The sequence below is a fragment of the Ursus arctos genome, unplaced genomic scaffold, assembly GCF_023065955.2.
Source record: "Ursus arctos isolate Adak ecotype North America unplaced genomic scaffold, UrsArc2.0 scaffold_30, whole genome shotgun sequence".
NCBI classification, from domain to species: domain Eukaryota; kingdom Metazoa; phylum Chordata; class Mammalia; order Carnivora; family Ursidae; genus Ursus; species Ursus arctos.
In genome coordinates, this window is record NW_026622986.1 from 8,000,434 (window position 1) to 8,022,573 (window position 22,140).

The 22,140-nt window shown below is 38.6% G+C and overlaps 1 protein-coding gene across 5 annotated transcripts in view; it reads left to right on the top strand.

Annotated features, from left to right (window-relative positions):
* Positions 1 to 22,140, top strand: part of ZNF438 (zinc finger protein 438) — a 172,107-nt gene that overhangs the window by 73,865 nt on the left and 76,102 nt on the right. For 3 of the 5 annotated variants that reach the window (XM_057304628.1, XM_057304627.1, XM_057304626.1), the window contains 2 exons: positions 7,135 to 7,212; positions 18,464 to 18,619. In XM_057304628.1, coding sequence (XP_057160611.1) covers positions 18,558 to 18,619 — 62 coding nt within the window. In that variant the 5' untranslated portion in view covers positions 7,135 to 7,212; positions 18,464 to 18,557. The remainder of the gene's footprint in view (positions 1 to 7,134; positions 7,213 to 18,463; positions 18,620 to 22,140) is intronic. The other 2 variants (XM_048219356.2, XM_057304629.1) reach the window with 1 other exon arrangement.

The following is a 22,140-nucleotide window of genomic DNA, read 5'->3' on the forward strand; positions in this document are numbered from 1 at the left end:
AAGTGGTAAAAGAGGTAGTAATTCAAGGAAGTATTTATTATGTCTAGGATAATTTAAAAAAGTACAAAAGTGTTTAAACAAAAAGCTAACAGAAACAATCCTAAAATGTATATAGAACCACAAAGGCCCAGAAGAGTGAAAGCAATCTTGAAAAAGAAAAGCAAAGCTGAAGGTATCACAATTCCAGACTTCAAGTTAAATTGCAAAGGTGGTGTTATCAAAACAGTGTGGTACTGGCACAAAAATAAACACATAGATAAATGAAACAGAATAGAAAACCCAGAAATAAACCCATAGCTATATGGTCAGTCTTTGACAAAGCAACAAAGAATATCCAATGGAAAAAAGATAATTTCTTCACAAATAAGTGTTCAGAAAACTGGTCAGCTACATGCAAAAGAATGAAACTAGACCATTTTCTTACACCATAAACAAAAATAAATTCAAAATAGATTAAAGACCCAAAAGTGAGGCATGAAACCATAAAATCCTAGAAGAAAACACAGGCAGTAATGTCTCCATTGTCCATGGGACATTTTTCAGATATGTCTTCTAAAGCAAGGGAAATAAAAACAAAAATTAACTATTGGGACTATGTCAAAATAAAAGGCTTCTGCACAGTGAGGGAAACAATCAATAAAACTAAAAGGCACCCCACTGAATGGGAAAAGATATTCACAAATGACATAACTGATAAAGAGTAAGTATCCAAAACATATAAAGGACTTATACAACTCAACACCCAAAAAACAAATAATCCAGTTAAAAAATAGGAATAAGACATGAACAGAAATTTCTACGAAGAGGACATCGAGATGGCCAAGAGACACATGAAAGGATGTTCAGCATAACTCATTATCAAATGCACATCAGAACTACCATGAAATATCAGTTCACACCTGCCATAATGACTGAAAGAAAAAACACAAGATATAACACATGTTGGCAAGGATGTGTAGAAAAAGGAACCCTTGTGCACTGTTGGTGAGAATGCAAACTGGTGCAGCCACTGCAGAAAACTGTATTGTATACCTGAATCTAATATAACACTGTATGTTAACTATATTGGAATTTTAAAAAAGCTAACAGGAGATAAAATGCAATAATAAAAATTTATTAATTAAAAGAAAAGATTGGATGGAATGGATAGAAAACTAATAATAAGAAGGTGTTTTAAGTATCAGTAGCTGATTACACGTAAATAGGTATAGTCCTCCAACCAAAAGCCAAAAAGTTTTGAACTACATTTAAAAAGACTACTATATTAACTGTGTTTAGCTTGTACAAGATATTTTTGCGTGAAAGAATATGGGAAGAAAAGGTACCTTGCACAAATAATAAAAGAAATCTAATGTGGTAATAATATCAGACAAAGTAGACCTTAAGGCAAGAAGTATTATGAAAGGCAAAGGAAGAATTTTATGATGATAAAAGGGTCAATTCAATAGGAAAACAGAACACTTCTAAATTTATATGTTCCTAACAATATAACTCCAAAATACGTAAAGCTAAAATTGACAGGACAAAGAGGAGAAATAGTGATTTCACCATCATATTTGGAGAATTTAACAACCTTCTTTGAACCACTGATATAATAAGCAGATTTTTAAAACTCAGGCTCTAGAATATTTAATAATACTATTAACCAACTTGACCAATTACTGTTTATAGAACAACCACCAAAGAATACACATCAACCACCAAAGAATACACATCCTGTTCAAGTGTACAAGGAACTTTTACCAAAATAGAGCATATGCTGAGCCAAAAAAGCACGTGTCAACAAATTTAAAAGGATTAAAATCATATATGTTCCATAGTGGAATTAAACTAGAAATAAAGATTTTTTTTAAAAATCCTCAATTTGTTTGGAAAATAAGCAGCACACATTTAAATAATCCACTGGTCAAAGAAATACAACCACAGTTTAGATAGTGCACAGTGAGACATAATTAAAATGGTGCTTTGAATTCTGTAGCTTTAAATGCGTATATTTAAAAGGTTGAAAGCCTGTGATCTAATTTTTCATTTCAAAAACCTAGAAAAAAATGCAACTATAGTCTATAAACTGGAAGGAAGGAAATAACAAAGAAAGAAGGCATTCTATGAGACTAACAAAAATAAATAAGGTCAAAGTTGTTTCTTTGGAAAGATTAATAAATAAACCCCTACTGGAAAAAACGAATGCTCAAATTATCAATATAGATATAAAAAGGAAACATTACTAGAGATCCAAGAAATATCTAAGGGTTAAAAAATACTATAAACAACATTATGTCAATACATGTGACAACTTATATGAAATGTACAAATTCCTTGAAAAATACAACTCACCAAAATGACGCAAAAAGGTAAAAATTCTATATAGTGCTATATCTTTAGAATTAAAACTTCACGGTAGCCGGCAATTTCTACACTAAACTCACTTTCCATATAATTTCCTTCAGAAAGATTTCCATTTATTTTGTTTACATACCTTTTGTTGGAGTTTGAGGAGGCCAATTAATTACACCATCTATTCCTTCTTCCAACTTCTGAACCCTTTGAGAAGTAGACATCATTTAGAATAAAAATGTCAACTTTGTGGAGAAATTGGGTAAAAGAGTGTGCTTAGATCTCCATGGAGTCTTCTTATGTATTCAAATTGGATTGACTTAACTTGCCCTATTGAGTTTACTGTATGAATGAGAGGAGAATGTATATGAGCTTGGGCCTGCAAGCTCTAAGAGAGTGAGAGACTGGTGACATATGTGGCCCATTTTTGCCCTATTACACCAAAGAGATAAAGCAGAAAGAGAACAAGAGTGCTATCATCCTGGGTGAAGCCCTACTCTTATCGTGTTCTTTTTTCCAAGGAGTCAGTCCTACCTTGTTCTCATGGAACCCACAGTTCTACTACTGGCCTACTTCCAAGTCCTCATGTCATCTGGACTCTGTGCTATATTTTGAACAAGTTTTTATAACTTTGATCTTCCCATAGAACTCTTCTTCCCTGAAATTTAAACCTGGCTTTTGTGGACAGTCCCTTTTTTTTTTTTTTTTTTTTTTGCATGGCCATCTCAAGAAAAAGTATTGAATTTTTCTAATCCTAGATATTTAATAGACAGTGTTACATTAGTTTCAGGTGTACAATATAACGATTCAATACTTCGATACATTATTCGGTGCTCATCAAGATAAGTCTGTTCTTAATCCCCTTTATCTATTTCACCACTCATCCCTCCCACCCCTCTGGTAACCCACCTCCCCTCTGGTAACCACCTGTTCTCTATATTTTAGTCTGTTGTTTTGTTTTGTTTTGTTTGCTTGTCCCTTTTTTTTTTCTTTTTTTTTTAAGGCTTCACAACAAGCATGGAGCTCAACGCAAGGCTTGAACTTATGACACTTAAATGACTGAGCCACCCAGGCACCCCAGCTTGTCTCTTTCTTTCTTTATTTGTTTTGTTTCTTAATTTCCACATATGAGTGAAATCATGTGGTAATTATCTTTTTCTCACTGACTTATTTCACTTAGCAATAACCTCTAGATCCATTTGTTTGTTGCAAATGGCAACATTTCATTTTTTACACCTGAGTAATATTCCATCATATATATAGTATAGTACATCATCTTTATGCATTCATCTGGCGATAGATCTAAATTTATTTTTTTATTTTTATAAGATTTTATTTATTTATGAAAGAGAAAGCAAGAGAGCAGGCATGAGTGAAGGAAAGGCAGAGGAAGAGGGAGAAGCAGATTCTCTGCTGAGCAGGGAGCCTGATGCAGGGCTCGATCTCAGGACCCTGGGATCATGACCTGAGCCAGTGGCAGACACTTAACTGACTAAGCCACCCAGACACTTAACTGACTAAGCCCCTAGATGGATCAAGTTTTAGATTTAAAGGACAGTTGATGTGGGGGCACCTGGGTGGCACAGCGGTTAAGCGTCTGCCTTTGGCTCAGGGCATGATCCCGGTGTCATGGGATCGAGCCCCACATCAGGCTCTTCCGCTATGAGCCTGCTTCTTCCTCTCCCACTCCCCCTGCTTGTGTTCCCTCTCTCACTGGCTGTCTCTATCTCTATCGAATAAATAAATAAAATCTTTAAAAAAAAAGATTTGTTAGTGATGAATGCTCATATTATAGAAATATTCAAAGAAAAAAAAAAAGAAACGTTCAAAGGAGGGGCGCCTGGGTAGCGCAGTCGTTAAGCGTCTGCCTTAGGCTCAGGGTGTGATCCTGGCATTCCGGGATCGAGTCCCACATCGGGCTCCTCCGCTGGGAGCCTGCTTCTTCCTCTCCCACTCCCCTGCTGTGTTCCCTCTCTTGCTGGCTGTCTCTCTGTCACATAAATAAATAAAATCTTAAAAAAATAAAAAAAAATAATAAAAAAAAAGGACAGTGGATGTGTTCCTTTGCTGTCTACTGTCAATTCAGTGATGAGTATGCCACCTTTGTGCATCAGTTCCTTCTCCTCTCTTACACTGCCACATCCCCTTTCCTAGTCTTGGTATTGGTTGATTTACAGGACATTGGTCCAACTTCCTCAATTATGTCAGCATCAGACCTGGAACCATCTTCTCCACCCCACAGTATGTGATTTATAATCTGCTCTTAATTCATGTTTTTGAGTTCCTGATACTCAGAACTTGCTCAGTTCAGTCAACCAGAAGCATTCCTAGATCTCAAATACCGAAAGTCCCCTCTCTTTTCTTTTCTCCTCGGGCAATTTTTTTTTCTCTCTTAAGTTCTTAAATTTATATATTCTTTCACTCATCTCTTTTTCTCTCCTTCTTTCTCTCCCTCTTTCAGCCTCTCTATGTCAATAGATGGTCTTGCCATTGGATCTTAACTCCCTCAACTTTACCCCCTTACACACAATAATTTTTCTTTATATTTATCACCATTCTTTCCTTCATTTCTAATCGTAGAGAAGAAACTGTTTCCCCTCTTTAACATGGCTAACTCGACCAGAGTTCTTGTTTCCTTTTTCTCTTGTATTTGCTCCATTATTTTACCACTCTCCCTCTCCATGTCTTTCTTCTACTAGCATTAAAAATGAAAAAAAAAAAAAGTAACAACAACAAAATCCGTGTTAAAGATTCACGTTCACTTTCAGACTATGCCAGCCTTCCTAGAAGAGTTAAATTTACTAGTTAATTTCACTTCTCCTTTCTCTTCAGCCCTTACTGGAAGTTTTTGTTTTCTTTTATTGCCTTCCTGAAATTTTTTTCTAAGGTCATCAGTAACTGTTAAATTCTTAATTTTCCTTCTTCCCTGAAAAGGTGGGATAGGGCTCTCCCTCCTTTTTCTCTCCTTCCTTGACTTCACTGACGGACATCCATCTTTTGTGGAAACCCCCTTCTCAAATAAAGACACCTTTTAGGAGATAAGCAAACTGTTTTATTGACTTGCTGTAGCAAGAGAGACTACACAGATGATTCTAAAGTGGCACCTCCTTTGAGGAAATGAGTTGAGGGTTTTTACTGATTACAGGTTGAGCTCTGAAGTTCTGGGGCAGGTATTAGAAGTGAGGCAAGTCTTTGGATTGGTTGATTGTTTAAGGTAGTAGTTGATACACACAATGGATGATTGTGATAGAAAAGAAAGGCCTGTTGAAGCCAAGATACTCGCATTTGTAACTGTATAACTGAGTGGTGGTAGTTGTTCCAATTCTCAGTCGTGCAAAAGTGGTGGAGTGCTTATTCTGGCTCTTATTTTCAAGCACATCTTCAGTGAATTTTTAACTTTCTACTTCCATTGCAATTGCCCTGGTTTCTTCTTATTTTGACTATGGCAGTAGCAAAACAGGTCTCACTGCCTTGGGGATCTTTTCATAGTAACTCATATTCCAAAACCAGAGCCATCATTCCAAAATAAAAATTCAAACATGTTTTCTACTGAAAACCATTGATGGCTCCTTTTGTGTATAAAATAAAACCCCATATACTGAATGTAGTATTCAGCCCCTTTTACAATATGACCTGAACCCCAAATTCTAGTCCTAATCTATCTGTTGGCCTTTCAGTCCCCTTCTTTTCCTCCTTCTCTCCTTCCCTCCCTCCATGCCTATTCTCACTTCTCTCTTTTCTTCCTTCCCCCCAAGCTATACTCTTATTATGGAAGTATAGTGACTTATTTCACACTGTACATTTTGGCCCATATGTCTAAAATAATTTTTGTTTCTTCTTAGAATGTTGTTTCCAACGTTCAATCCGATTATTAACTTTACAGAGTATGTTAGTTTGCTAGGACTGCAAAACGAAATACTACAGACTGGGTGACTTAACAGAAATTATTTGCTGTTTTAGAAGCTAGACATCCAAGATCAAGGTGTTCATAGGTTTGATTTCTTCTGAGGCTTATCTCTTGGCTTGCAGATTAGCATCTTCTTGCTGTGTCCTCACATGGTCTTTCTACTGTGTGTGCACATCCCCGGTGCCTCTCTGTGTGTCCTAATCTCTTCTTGTACGACACCAGTCAGGTTGTATTAGGGTCCACCTTAACAGCCTGATTTTAACTTCATTACCTTTCTGAGGGCCTTATCTTCAAATACAGTCACATTCTGAGGTATTGGAGATTAGGGCATTACTACATGAACTTCGGGGGGCTACAGTTCAGTCCATAACACAACCTTCCCAAATTTTTCTGTAGTAATTAACCCTCTTCACAATCCCATAGACCTAGTACCACTTGTATGCTTATTATTATCTGCCTTGATATGGAATTGTTCATGTTTGTCTCCTTCTGTGGTGTGTGGGTTTCTTGAGGACAGAAACTATCTCTCATGCAACTTCATCTTTCCCTGCTCTCCATGATATTAGAACCGAAGAGGGCTTGATTATTGGCTAAATTAAAGAATTCAGTGTGAATCAGGCTTGAATATCTAATAATATATTTTTCAGAATTTTGAGGAGATTGACATAAAAATGTATGAAGGGAATGTATTATATCTCCTATTTTAGAAGTCTTTGGGCATAGCTTGAGATTTTTATCTTACGTTCTTAAATTATACATAGTATAAGTAATGTCAGTTTTATAGGACTTCATATAACTCTCTTATGGTCTTTAAGGTGTAATCATACAATTGGCTTCTATAAGCTACCTATCAATTCTTTCAATTTCATTACTTCCATTACATTTTTTTTCAGATAAAGATGAATGCCGTGTTTCATCCGATACTGAAAATTTGAAGTTTAGAAGACATTTGCTAAGTCAAATCGCTTCAAGTAAGTCTGCTCGTATCCATTTTAATGCCAGCTGAAGATTGATTTAACATGTAAAGAATTAAGTCCAGTACCTTTGACACTCTTTCAACTCTCAAATTTCTCAGAATATCTTAGAATCACCTTATATATTGCATTAATGGTCTTGGAAAATAATAGAAAGATGATTTCTTAGTAAATTTCATATGCTTATTAAAAATGTAATGTTTAAACTCTTGGTAATATTTTTAAAATGAGATTAACACCTCAAAATCCTCCTTTATTTTTCATTAAGTCTAGTCATCAGTCCTAACTATATGCCAAACTTAATATTTTTAAAGGTGGTTTTTCCATTATAGCTAATACTATGTTTTTCAGTTTTTTAAGGCTTTGTATGGCTTTTCTAAATGAGCTGTATGTTTGTGATTATTGGGGGGAGATATTTAGTAATGAACTAGTATTTGAACCTTAAATGTTTGTTTATTCAAAAACTTAGCTTTGAAAGGTCATCTTAACCAACTTCAGTTAATATAATTATCTCCTAGTGGTCCTCTGTGCATTCACTCTTCATCCATCCTGTATTCCACTGCTAGAGAGATCGGCATAGAGAACTCCAATACTTTTAAAACACTTTAGTGGCTCTCCATTCGCCATTGGATAGAATCCATGTTCCATTGCCTGGTACTCAAAGCCCTTTACCCAGCTCCTAAAAATATCCCTCACCTTAGCCAACTGGACTCTTTCCTCTTTTCTGAATTCTCATCATTTTTCATGCCTCCATGGCTTGACGTGTACTGTATTTCTTGATGTTTTTTCTGTGATGTTCTCTCCTTCGTCCTCACTGTGTCCTCTGCTTTTTGAAATCTTGTGCAAACCCTGAAGGCTCAGCCCAGGTGCAAGCTCATCCATGGAACTTTCCCTGATTGCTCCAGCTGAACCACTAGCTCTGTCTGCTGACTTCATCCAATATTTTGTTTTTATCACCATCATAGCACATTTTACCAGGCAGCTTTATTATTTGTGTTTATGTCTGTCTTATCTCCCATCTTAGGTTGTAAGGACTATAGAATCAAACTTCTTGTCTGAGTAATTTTTGTCTCAGCATTCAGCATAGCCTTACTAGTGCTCAGTAAATACTTGCTTAATAAGTTAATCCTCTCTGTCTTTCATCCTTATAGTCACATATGGTCCATATTCATGGCAACTCTTCATTCCTGTTTTGCACTCCTGGCAAGCCTCCACACTCCCATCTTATCCTAGGCAAATACGAACCGTAGTGTAATTAACAAGATACAGTCAGTTCTCAATCTACGAAAGAAACTGCATTCCAGAAGTTCATATCTAATTCTGTTGTTTGGAATGCAGAAAACATTTTCCTACAAAAACAATGTTATAAATAGGGTTGGGTTCTCAGCCAGTCCTCCCAAGACTATTTAACTCATAAGTACCAGTGCTACTTGAACTACAGGAAGTCATCATGCATGACACTGTTCTGTAGAGGAATTCTAGGTCTGAGATTGGAATCACATCTTCTGTGCCCGAGAAGCAGAATAGCACCTTTCTGGGCAGCTTGAGCAATAGGAAAGCCTGAGCTGGAGCTCTGGCAGTGGCTCAGCATATTGGATGCTCTCCCGCCAGTAGTTTTTGGTTTTCCATATTTGCATAAGAGGCATTATCTGTAGGTTACTGATACTCTTATGTCTTCTAAATTGAGGGCAAGGGAACACTTGCTCTTCTGGTTCTCCTTGCAGTGGATGAGGATAGTAATCAGCTGTCCTGATTCTGTCCTGATTCTTCAGCTGTTTTACACATGGGTGGGTCATTTTAAATCAGGTATTAACAGATTAGAACCGTTTTACTACTTCTTCCTTTCTGTTCTGTGAACTTACAGGAATTGAATATGTAAATATGGAAAATACTTCTGTCTGTAGGAAAAACACGTTTATTAGGCATCAACCAACAATATGTTTGACATCACATCAGATTTTGTGGACAAGTGATTATCATTTCTGCATGGGCATAGTGATGCTTCCCATGAAAAACTCATCAGTGTGTGCATAAATAACCTTGAAGGTTGATAACTTATGATGGCAGGCTATAAGAATATACTTCCTAAATTTTAGAGACTTAATTTTTAAAAATGTTTTATTTATTTATTTTTGAGAGGTGAGAGAGAGAGAGCGAGCACGAGCGGGGAGGAGGAGGAGAGGGAGAGGCAGAGGGAAAAGCAGGCTCCTGGCTGAACCGGAAGCCCAACAGGGGCCGAACAGGAAGCCCGACGCGGGGCTCAATCCCAGGACCCTGGGATCATGACCTGAGCTGAAGGCAGACGCTTAATGGACTGAGCCACCCAGGCGCCCCAATTTTAGAGATTTTAATTTGTTTAGTCATCATAAGCTTTGAGCACATGAGTGAATGTCTGCTTTATGTTTAATGCTTTCATAGGTTTAAGGGGCTAGGGAATGGGGACCAAAGATATTATGAAAAGTTTCCTTTCCCTCCAGGAGCCAGGAATACAGGGAATGAAGTGTGAAAAAAATGCTCATAGTGCAAGCAGTATGTTATTAATTGCCATGAAGTACTTCATGAAGGTAACAAATGCTCTTGGGGTTATCAGAATGGCAATGTTATTATGATTCACAGTGGTTGTAAAGATGGCAGTAGGATTTCAGTTCGCCTTAGAAGAATGGTAAAGATTTAAATGTAAATAAAGAGCTAGGAGAGGACATGACATCCCAGGTTGGATTAACAGCATGAACGGAGAACTAGAGATACAAACAAACAAATCAGCATTACTGGCTGGAGCAGGAGGTTTAGTTCATGTTGGTGAAATAATAGGTGGGAAAATTACACCAGTGGTTCAATGCTGGCAGTGAATAAAGTCATCTAGAGATATTTTTAAAAATACACGTCCCTGGATCTTACCCCAGAATTAATAAATAGAATTTCTGGGGCAGAAGGTGTAAACCTGTTTATCTTTTAAAGCTCCCCTAGTGGTTCAGAACCACTGAATCACAAGGATGGGCCAAATTTAGGAGAGCCACGAATGCCTTGCTGAGGAGTTGGGCCTTTGTGTCTCAAGCAGTGGGAAGCCCTCAGAGGTTTCTGAGCCAGGTGACATGATGGAATTCATGTTTGCCAAGATAAATGATTCACCAACTGCATGTGAATGGAAGAGAAATAAGAAACAGCTTGAATTAGAGCGGTGGTGGCAGAAAAACAGAGAAGGTCACATTTTTAAGGGTACTTAGATGAGTGGGAGTTGACGATGTCAGCCTTGACCTCAGCATGATTTGTTTTATAAACTGATTATACAACTTCACCCTCATTAATTTGATCTCTTCTCTCTTACAACCTGGCAACTTAAACGGTAATTTCATCCAGTTTGCATTTAATGGAAGGAGACCATTGTCTACTCATGTACACATCTAACTCGTAATAGTAAGTGAAGTTATGTGTATGAGGACTATGACCTTTAACATAATCATTGTAAAACATTTAATAACCTCCCACATATGCAATAACACAGCCCCAGTTCTGCAGGATTGTGCCAAGAGCTGGAGTCACAAATATAAGACAGCTATTGGCACATAATTCCCTAGCATTAAGTTGAAATTGGAAGAAATATTCTAAATCACGTTATGCATTTTAATATTTTTAGCATCAGATTTGCTAATTGCTTAGATTTTGTGGTAGTAGGCCTATGAATACCTCCGGACATTAGCAGCTCTGAGCTTATGCCTCTCGCCTGTCCACATCTATAATTAGTGTAGCCCCTTTCCTCTTACTCAGGCCCATCCCCTGCTCGTGTTGGTCATGCGTGCCCCTACCTCATCCTCACCCAAGTGAGCCAGCGGACTGGAGGTATAAAGGAGTTGGCATTTAAGTTCTTCGTGGCACCGACAAGCCACATGATCCTGGGGACTCTCACTCCTGGCTGCTGTAGGACACGACAGCTGTTAGGATAACCTACATTCGGAGTCTCAAACAATGCCATGAGTTGGAGGCATTTCATACCTCTGATATGTTTTGAATATTTTCTGTTTGGAAACAATGAGCCATATTTATTATATGACAGAGAATAAGTTCAAGGCGTGATTTTTTTTTTTTTTAAGATTTTATTTATTATTTATGTGACCGAGAGACAGCCAGTGAGAGAGGGAACACAGCAGGGGAGTGGGAAAGGAAGAAGCAGGCTCCCAGCAGAGGAGCCCGATGTGGGACTCGATCCTGAAACGCCAGGATCACTCCCTGAGCCGAAGGCAGACGCTTAATGACTGCGCTACCCAGGGGCCTCCAAGGCGTGATGTTTTGATGTGACCTGTCCCCTGTAAGAAAAGACTCAACAGCGTGGATTTTTTTTTTTTTTAAACCACTCTCTTGGCTGTTCTGTAATAGCATGTACGTGACAACAACCTCTCCTGTGGTCTTCTTTGCCTGTGACAATGAATTTATTGTGTCATCCATGTCTTAAGCTACTTTTCTCTGGCTACTTAGGTTTTCACTAATCATCCAAATGTTTAACCAGAGAATGGGTGGTCTGCTTAGATCTAAGGGATGTTGTAGGAGAGAGCGAGGGAAGGGAACGGACTGGGTGAGTGCCCAGTCTGTGCCATGGTATTTTAAGTCCCCTTTACAAATGAGAAGCTTCAGATTTAGAGAGGTTCGAACGGTTTATCTAACATCAGAAGTTAAGGGCAGTTTTGATCTCAGGTCTGGCTAGCCTAATGGCCCGGCAGTCTGGCCTCCAAGTCTGCCTAACTTATTTGTGGGAAAGGTCACTGAACTCAGAGTCAGGGGATTGTGTGCAAGCTTCTACCTCCTTCACTAACAACGCTGAACAAGTTACTTAAGGCTTGCAGCTTCCGTTTCTTCATCTGCCACCGGAGGATAAAACCGGCTTTACTGACCACTTGAGGTTTTGTGAGAAACGTAAGTCAGTGAATTTCAGTATGACTTTACAGGTTTGGAAGGGAAGATTGAGATATTTTTAATTCAAGCAAAAAGTAAACTTAAAAAACCCAAACCATTAAATGAGATGAACTTGGATGGATTTTGTGGTATTTCACTTCTTGACACGCTGTACAGACTTTCCAAAATAATGCTTGTCGATTTTGCAGGTCCCAAACACCACAGTGTGCCAAAGTGCATCACTGAATTTAATATCTCAATGTAGCAGAGAGAGTCCTGGCATCCTGTCAAGTACTTCCTTTCTCTTACCAGCAGCACTCAGTAGTTTCTATACCACATCAAATAGGTCTGAGCTCCGGTAGATATGAAGACATGTTCGTAGCCAATGAGGAATCAAGATTCTAAGGCTACCACATAGTAACAGACTTACTGGACTAGAGTGGATGTTCACATTAGCAGAACGATTCTTTATATTTTAGATTTTTTTTTTCCTTAAGCAAGCCTGAGCAATAAAGTCACATTTTATAAAACTGATTTCACAGAATTTCTTTTCAGAAATGTTTCCAGATTTCTGGACGACTTTCATAGGTTATAGGATGGTGAATACTGAAGGGCGGCTATGAGCTACTACAGTCCACTTAATGCTTCTTTCAAGTATACATATAAGAGATAAGAAATTTAGGGAACTTATTAAGGTATAAGTACAGTGCTATGAATGAAATGGCTGTAAGCCTGAGAAGTACCAAGGTCATGTCCTAGATTTACTCAAAATCTGTACCCAGTAAAGCTCTAAGTCTCTTATAAATCAGACTAACAAAGACCAAAAAAGAAAAAGAAAAAAAAAAGAAAAGGAGAGAGAGAGAGAGAGAGAGAAAAGAAAGCCTTAGGAAGACAAGCTGACAAAATAGAGGAATAGTGTTAGACTCCGGATCCAGAGAAGTGCACCCATTCTGTCTTGGATTCAGAAGTGTTTAGGACTCTCCTGCACCTGCCACACTCTATATCTCAAAGAGAGCCCTAGTCCTGGGGTGCTGACTTCCAGATGGCTTCTCATGCACCCACACTGTGCCTGCGTCCTAGATCTGGTGGCTGGATGACTGCAGTGAGGGCCTTGTCAAGTGGAGTGAAAGGGAAAGTGGACATAGAAAGTCAAGCAGACATACAAAGCAGAGATTGTGGTCAGATTTGGTCCATGGATGTGTCACGTGTGCACAGTGTTTGTTTTAAACATGAATTAGTTATTAACTAGTGTTATTTTAACTAGTTACCGATTTAACTTGTTAACTAATTTAATGTACGAATCCGCATTTCTGGGTGCCCGTGCAAACTGAAGACCTGGTAACTTTAGTCCTACCTTTCCGTGGGACAGTAATCAGCTGGAGCTGAAAAGCAGCTGCTTCTACTAGCTGGGAGGAGGTGCTTTTCCATTCTCATGGCCCCACTCCTGGCTGTTGATTTTCTTTACATAGAATTAAGAGGAAAGTTAAATGGTTCTTACACTGACATCTGTGTGAAAATTGGAAATAACAGGTTGATAGGATGATATATTTCAGTATAAGTGAAAGACAGTGTGTTAGTTTCCTAGGGCTCTCATGACAAAGTACCATAAATTGGGTAGCTGTAATCAACAGAAATTTATTCTCTCACTGCCCCAGAGGCCAGAAATCTGCAGTCAAGGTGTTGGCAGGGCCATGCTCCCTCAGAGACCTCTAGGGGACACTCCTGCCCATTCTAGCTTCTGGTAGCCTCATGTGTTCCTTAGCTCATGGCAGCATAACCCCAATCTCCACCCCGTCGTCTCATGGATGTCTTTCCTTTGTGTCCAAGTTTTCCTTTTCTTATAAGGACAGCAGTCATATTGCATTGGGGCCCACCCTAAGCCAGTATAACGTCATATTAACCTAATTAATATCTACAAAGATGCTATTTCCAAATAAGGTTACATTCACAGGTACAAGGCGTTAAGACTTCAACATAACATAGGATGGCATATTTCATTGGACGGTACAGAGTAATAGTTTAAGAACAGAGATCCTTGAGATGGAGTGCCCGTATTCCTATTTACAGCTTATTTTCTGTGTGCTCTTGAATGGGCTGCTTAACCTTTCTCAGTATCTCCATGCTCCCATCTATAAAGTGGGGATAATGGTACCTACCTCCTAGAGTTGAAATGAGGACAAAATAACTTAGTATTTGGAAATAGAGCTGTGCATAGCACACACTAAAGTGCTCAATAAACTGAACTATTACTATCATTAATTATTATTAGCTCTTATTCATACACAATTTCTTCACATACAAAGAGTATCCGTGCCAAAAATCTTTTATTTATGATAGCACTATGTAACAAACCATGGGTGAACGAGGAACAGTAGACAGAAATGATGCATGAAAAAAGAAACTTAAACCAATCAAAAAAGAGAAGCAAGAGACACTAGAATTTTAATAAGATTTACTTTTTATATTTTTTATTTTTATTTTAATGTTTTTTTATTATATTATGTTAGTCACCATACGGTACATCCCTGGTTTCCGATGTAAAGCTCAATGCTTCATTAGTTGCGTATAACACCCAGTGCACCATGCAACACGTGCCCTCCTCACTACCCATCACCAGTCTATCCCATTCCCCCACCCCCCTCCCCTCTGAAGCCCTCAGTTTGTTTCTCAGAGCCCATAGTCTCTCATGCTTCATTCCCCCTTCTGATTACCCCCCCTTTCTTTATCCCTTTCTTCCCCTACCGATCTTCCTAGTTCTTATGTTCCATACATGAGAGAAATCATATGATAATTGTCTTTCTCTGCTTGACTTATTTCACTTAGCATTATCTCCTCCAGTGCCGTCCATGTTGCAGCAAATGTTGAGAACTCGTTCTTTCTGATAGCTGAGTAATATTCCATTGTATATATGGACCACAACTTCTTAATCCAGTCATCTGTTGAAGGGCATCTCGGCTCCTTCCACGATTTAGCTATTGTGGACATTGCTGCTATGAACATTGGGGTGCATATGGCCCTTCTCTTCACTACATCTGTATCTTTGGGGTAAATACCCAGTAGTGCAATGGCTGGATCATAGGGTAGCTCAATTTTTAACTTTTTAAGGGACTTCCACACTTTTCCAGAGTGGCTGTACCAACTTGAATTCCCACCAACAATGTAGGAGGAATCCCCTTTCTCCACATCCTCTCCAGCAATTGTTGTTTCTTGCCTTGTCAGTTTTTGCCATTCTAACTGGCGTAAGGTGGTATCTTAGTGTGGTTTTGATTTGAATTTCCCTGATGGCTAATGATTTTGAACATTTTTTCATGTGTCTGTTAGCCATTTGTATGTGCTCATTGGAAAAGTGTCTGTTCATATCTTCTGCCCATTTTATGATTTGTTTATTTCTTGTGTATTGAGTTTGAGAAGTTCTTTGTAGATCTTGGATACCAGTCTTTTATCTGTAGCATCATTTGCAAATATATTCTCCCATTCCGTGGGCTGCCTCTTAGTTTTTTTGACTGTTTCCTTGGCTGTGCAGAAGCTTTTTATCTTGATGAAGTCCCACAAGTTCATTTTATCTTTTGTTTCTCTTGCCTTTGGAGATGTGTCATGAAAAAGGTTGCTTTGGCTGATGTAGTAGAGGTTGTTGCCTATGTTCTCCTCTAGGATTTTGATGGATTCCTGTCTCACATCAAGGTCTTTCGTCCATTTGGAGTTTATCTTTGTGTTTGGTGTGAGAGAGTGGTCAAGTTTCATTCTTTTGCATGTAGCTGTCCAATTTTCAAGATTTACTTTTTAATGCAGATAAAGGAATCCAATACATTAAAAATGTTTAGCTTCTTCATTCTTTGAGATTACCTGCCTGGCCTCTAAACGTGCTTGAAACCAATAAAGACCCAGGCAAGAGCTTCAAACCCAGAAGCTTAGACATTGACCATTGGATTGGTGAATACATGGCCTGGAGATAATAATAGGAAAGTTACTCTAGGGAGAGCGTCCAAGGAACACATGACTTCTGAGCATTCCTACCTATCTCCTTGGAAGCATGTTATTACCATCTACCTCCTTCCCACAAATACTTGGGTTGAAAATATCATTGTTTCCAGTCTCTGGGTCAGAGATTGAGGCTGAATAATTTTTTGAATGTAAACCAAACTAATGGAACAAATATTTTGAGATCTATTATTTTCTTTTTCCACATAGCCTTTATGTAAGATAACCATGCAACTTAAGTTTTTTTTTAAATGGAGAGCTCTGATAGAGAAGGTTTTAAGAAACGACAAGACTTTTTGAAGTACCTGGAAGAAAATTATTCTGTAGGTTAGTGGCTGTAAGGTTTGTAATACTACAGAGTATATATGCCTCATTCTCAAAGATACTGTTACCCTGAAAACATGAGAATACTCAAATAAAAGGAACATATGTGTATGTTATTTATGGTTGTGATTTTATTTTAACAAAAGAACTTTGGCTATTTAATTTTTGGCAAAGAAGTAGTGTTTTATAGTTCAAGTGTTAGTAATTTGGAACATTTTGATATTACGATGAATTCATCAGGACTCCTTCGGTTGCAAGTGAAAGAAAGCCAGCTCAAGCCAGCTTATGAAAATAAAAGGAACTTCGTTGTTTATATAACTATGGTTTCCAGAGGTGCATCTGGCTTCAGGCATGGTTGCAGCCAGGAACTCAGATGATCTCATCTGGACCCTTTTTCTGCTCTGCTGGCTTCTTTATTCATCATTATGCAGACAGGCATATGATCAGTGATCATATGACCATACCACCAACAACCTGAGACTGTCATCTTCCTGGTTTAGCCGTCCCAACAGGAAGAGAACTTGTCGGGCCACCCATCCAGCTATCAGCCTCAGAGAAGATATGGATCAACTCAGTTTGGCCCCCCATGTGTGATGAATAATCACTGTGGCCCAGGGAATGGAGTATTCTGGTGGGCCATCCTAGGGTGTGTTTACCAGTGCTGCAACAGAGGTGCCTCGTCCAGTGACGGAAAGCCCCCCTGGGATCTCAGGGAGTGAGGGACACTTTCTCCAAAGGAAGGAGAAGAAGGGATATGGGAATGTGTGCAGAGCAGATGAAAATGGAGGTAAATTCAACGATTACAAATGGGATGTGTACTTAGAAACTATCACTTCTGATCTTCAGGTGGCATATAAAGAACTTTCTGTCTTCTACGGTATCCATCCAAAACAAAGGAAATAAGAAACAAAAATTCCAACTCTTTCTTTGATAAAAGTGGGTGACATCAGTAATTCACATAAATACGAACACAGAAAAAGTATGATACTGTGACCCCATAGAGTAGAGAAGGCGAAACTAAGCACCTACAGTGGAGGATAACAATGTCAGGAAGCAGTTTTGCCTCACAGAGCCATAGCAGTTTCTGCAATTAGAGGTATCAGGTTTGGCTGAAGGAAGAGGTAAGGCATGGAGCTAGACACATGACCAGCTGCACAGTCAGGTCCTTGTCTCAGCCCAGCCAGATGAGCACCTTCCCTCCCCACCGCCAGAGATGGGAGGTTTATTCTCTGCAGAAGGTGAAACTGCCGAGAATGTAGGCCCAGGGCCACAGGAACAGTGAGTACCAAGAGCCACACATCGAAGTTCCAAACACAGCATTGGCGGATTCTCCAGCGAAACAGAATGATCCCAGAGGAAGGATCTCGTAGTGGTTCCCCCACAGAGAAAGCCAGCCTGCTGCCCTGGTTCGCTCTTCAGTGAAGTTCACCTTCAGCAAGCTCACCCCCTTGGACAGAGCTACCAGCTTGCTTTACTAGTAATTTACACTTAAATAGGAACAGACAGACAAGGATCACCAGATATTCGGGAATGCCTCCAATATGAAAGCAGAGATAAAGTTAGCATAAACAAAGAGCTCTCATGAGACAAAAACTAGAAAGAGTGCAATAGAAAACCAAAGAAAGAAACTGTAAGCATTGTCTTTGAAAATGTGAGAAGATTTTGCATAGAAAATAGTCTTTTCTAAAAAGGAGAATTAAAGGAAAGGAAAAATTAAAAAACAGGAAACAACTCTCAAAAATTAGAGATCTGAAGGCCGAAAGAAACTCATTGAGCTGATGTTGAAAGATAAATTTGAGGGAGAAATCATTAGCGACGCAACCCAGTGGGTCCAATAGCAGCTCACTGATGCAAGAGAAAACGGGAGAGAATAATCCAAGAAATAATAGAAGACCATTTTCTAGAACAGAAAGAAAGATAAGCCTTAAAGTTTCCAGAGAAGGACAAAAATTGTCATATGCAAAGTGTTTTGAATAAAAGCAAGCAAGAGACTTTTCAACGTAAGTGCTGGTATGGAAACATCTAAATTTGTGAAGTATTTCCTTTTTTCTTTTTTTTAAAGATTTATTTATTTATTTGAGAGAGAACAGCTGGGAGAGGGAGAGAGAGAATCTCAAGCAGACTCCCCCCTGAGATCAATGACCTGAGCTGAAATCATGAGTCCTTTTGCTCTACTGACTGAGCCACCCAGGCATCCTGTGAAGTGTATTTTTAAGAGGTAATTTTTATCATAACAAAAAATTTCATCATAACAAAAAAAAATCTCTTCCTTTACCTGAGAGTTGTTGTCAAACATCTCTAAGTAGTTTCCTTAAATGGTTTAAAAAAAAATTTTATTTACAACTTTCCATCGTTTAGACTTACTGAAATTTTTGTATAATCTGAGGTATACCTATCATTTTTTCTTTCAGAGATTTGTGGTATGTTCATGGTACTTGTTCTTGTTTTTCTTTTTTTTTTGATTCATTAATTCACCCAGGAGTATTAGTGTGAACTTTTCTCAAGATACAGTGGTGTTGATATTTCTTGTTTTATATAGTAGTCCAACATCTATCCGTAGTTTTATAATCAGTGACAATCGATAACTGTGATTGAGTTAGAAACTCACTGGTAATACTAGGGTTTGTGACAGCAGGACTTGCAAAATATTTGCCATTTTTTCTTCATGCCAGAATCTAGTGATTTCAAGAGACAGTGTTTGGTCCTTACTCTCTTAAGGTGTTTGATTCTTATTTTTATACATGTTTAAAGCTGAATAATTATGACTAATAAAGTATTATGTAGAATATTAGTTTTTATCTTCTCTCAATGAGGAAGACAAGGTCCTGAATGGGATTTTCTTCTGAAAGTTGGAAGGGGCATCAAAAGTTGAAATTCAGCAGATGTATTTTTCAAATTTTAATTATTTGAAAAAATAATGTTTTTAGGATACAGCGAATATTGTTGACTGTATAGCTAATAAAATATTTTATTATGGTATCTTTAGATTAAAAGTTACTCCAGGGGCGCCTGGGTGGCTCAGTCATTAAGCCTCTGCCTTCGGCACAGGGCGTGATCCCGGCGTTATGGGATTGAGCCCCACATCAGGCTCCTCCGCTATGAGCCTGCTTCTTCCTCTCCCACTCCCCCTGCTTGTGTTCCCTTTCTCTCTGGCTGTCTCTCTGTCAAATAAATAAATAAAATCTTTAAAAAAAAAAGTTACTCCAAATTGCATTTTTGTTTTTAAAATATTTTTACTTTTAGTCTGTACAGACAATAAAATAATTGAAATTTTTAGGTGCAGTGCCGTTTTCCCTTTCTTTTTGAATTAGTTTCTAAAGCCTAATGAAATGGAAGGTAATTGTCTTTTCCAGTTTAAAAAAAAAGTTCTATTTTATTCCTTAATGTACTTTAATGAAACCAAAATAATATAGAAAAATCAAGAAATGAAAGAGTGCCAGGATTTTTCTTGCCAATATAACTTTTTAAAATTGTGCTGAGTTGCTTTTGCTATAAAACCAGACCAACTAGCTTATTATGTATTCTCTAGGTAGTGACATTTTATAGAGGATTTTTGTAGTTCTTTTGGTTCAGTGAGGTCAGGAACTTTAAATTAGAATTATTAGAACTGGAAGGCATCCTTTTATTCACATTCTAAGTGAGGGAACTGAAGTCCTGAGAAACATGATTTATCCAGCGTCACAAAGCTAATAGTGAAGGTTGGAAGAGAATCATGGCCTCCTGGCGGTCAGTTCAGTGATCTTTGTAAAAGACTTTTTGGATTTATTCTCACAACCATCACGTTATGTGCAATGCCCATAATTTATTGCACTGGGCCCAGTTAGCAAATTACAAGTTTATGATTAATTTCCTAAAGCTGAGGGAACATTTAGAATTAGGAATATTGACAGTGACAAAAACAGGAGATGGCAAGGATTTTTGCCTAGGATAGAAGATACCCCTTGATTAGACTATGGTCCTCCTCTTCTCTAGAAGGAATTCCATTGTTCATTATTCTGTAGGACATAATTCTGGCTTCAGAAGGTTCTTCCTTGTTTATTTTCCTCCAAGGTCAATTTATGTGGACATTGGGGAATATGTCCTCCTTGGAGGTTATGTAAATCCTCCTTCCTCCCTTCCTCCCTCCCTCCCTTTCTTTCTCCTCTTCTCTTCTCTTCCCTTCCCTCCCCTCCCCTCCCCTCCCCTCCCTTCCCCTCCCCTCCCCTCTTCTCTCCTCTCCTTCTCTTCCCCTGTGATTTTGGCTGCATGAGCTTTGTTTGAAGGGTGAAAGGCTTATAGGCAAGACCTATGGGGTTTTTGGTCAATGTTATTCCCTCAGAAACTTAATTAGCCCTCATCTGTCTTTTTGTAGTTAATTCCATGTGCTAGTAATAGAGTGACTACATGTCCCAGTCTGGCAGAGGGAGTCTTAGTTTATAGATATCTCTTGTGCTTAGTAAGTGATAATTCCCTCTTTCACTGTCAAAACTATCCCAGTTTGGACAATAAATTATATGGTCTCTCTAACCAAAAAGCACACCAAAAAAATCCCAGCCTGTTTTATTCCTTTGCTTTCTTTCTCCTAGTCTTCCCTCTCTCATCTTTCTGGGTGCTGTCATATGGCCATCTATAATAGGCTTCATGGGAAGTAACATACTTAACCTGTCTGCAGCAAGGCTGACTCCCTCTGTTTACCTGAGAAAAGCTAACGGCCATTTTTAGTCCCAACTTTTTGGCCTTCTCTCTCTTACTGTGTGAAATCCAGAAGCAGTCAGTGTTTCTAACCCTTGGGGCCCCCAAATTTCTGGATTCTCTGTTCTCTCTCATTTTTTTCTGTCCAATCTGTTGGTTCTTGCCTTTGTACATTCCTTGCTTGTAAATTCTCAAGAAAAGCAGCCAGTAATATTGTTATTCTAGTATTCTGTTTTCCATCTCCTTTACCCTACAGCTATACACTTGGTGTGCCTTTGAAGCTGTCTCAGGCATTAAAAAAAAAAAAATTGACGTATAATTTATATACAGTAAGCACACAGCTCTTACGCATTCAGTTCAGTGAGTTTTGACAATTATATACACCTGTAAAAACCACTGCCCCAAATAAGCTATAGAACACTTCCATTACCCCAGATGTTTGCTCCTTTCCAGTTAATTCCCTGCTTTGCTCCCCTGGAGGCAACCACTTTTTTACTTCTATCACAGTTTCTTTTTGGCAAACAATATTTTTATTACGTTTTTGTGACTACATGACATAACTATCTTCCCATCCTTTACTCAGTTTCTTTATTTCCTGCTGCCTGGCTGCTAAGCAGTTGCCATATATTTCAGATTTTCTGTTTGGTCTGTACCCCACTTAAAGATACCATTTTTCACCATATTAGTGAAAACTACCTGCTGTAATAAATGGACTCCGAAACATATGGTAGATTAAACCTAAGTAAAGTGTATTTATTGCTAATAACCAGGGTATTGAAGGCATTCCTGATTGATAGGTGACTTTCTGTAACGTGGGCCTTTGAGTTCTCCGGCACCTGGGGAAAGAGGAGGAACACACCTCACATGCTTCTGAAAAGTTCAGATTGAACCTGAGAACTGACAGTCTGCCACTTGCACTGACATCCATCTGGGGAAAACTGTTCACAAGGCCACACCTGGTGTAATGGGTGGGGGAGGAAGGTTTGGAAATGTAGACTCTGGCTAGGCAGCCACTTCTCAGTGACAGCTCCACCCTGTGACACAGGGGGAAGGTAAAGTTTGGACAGT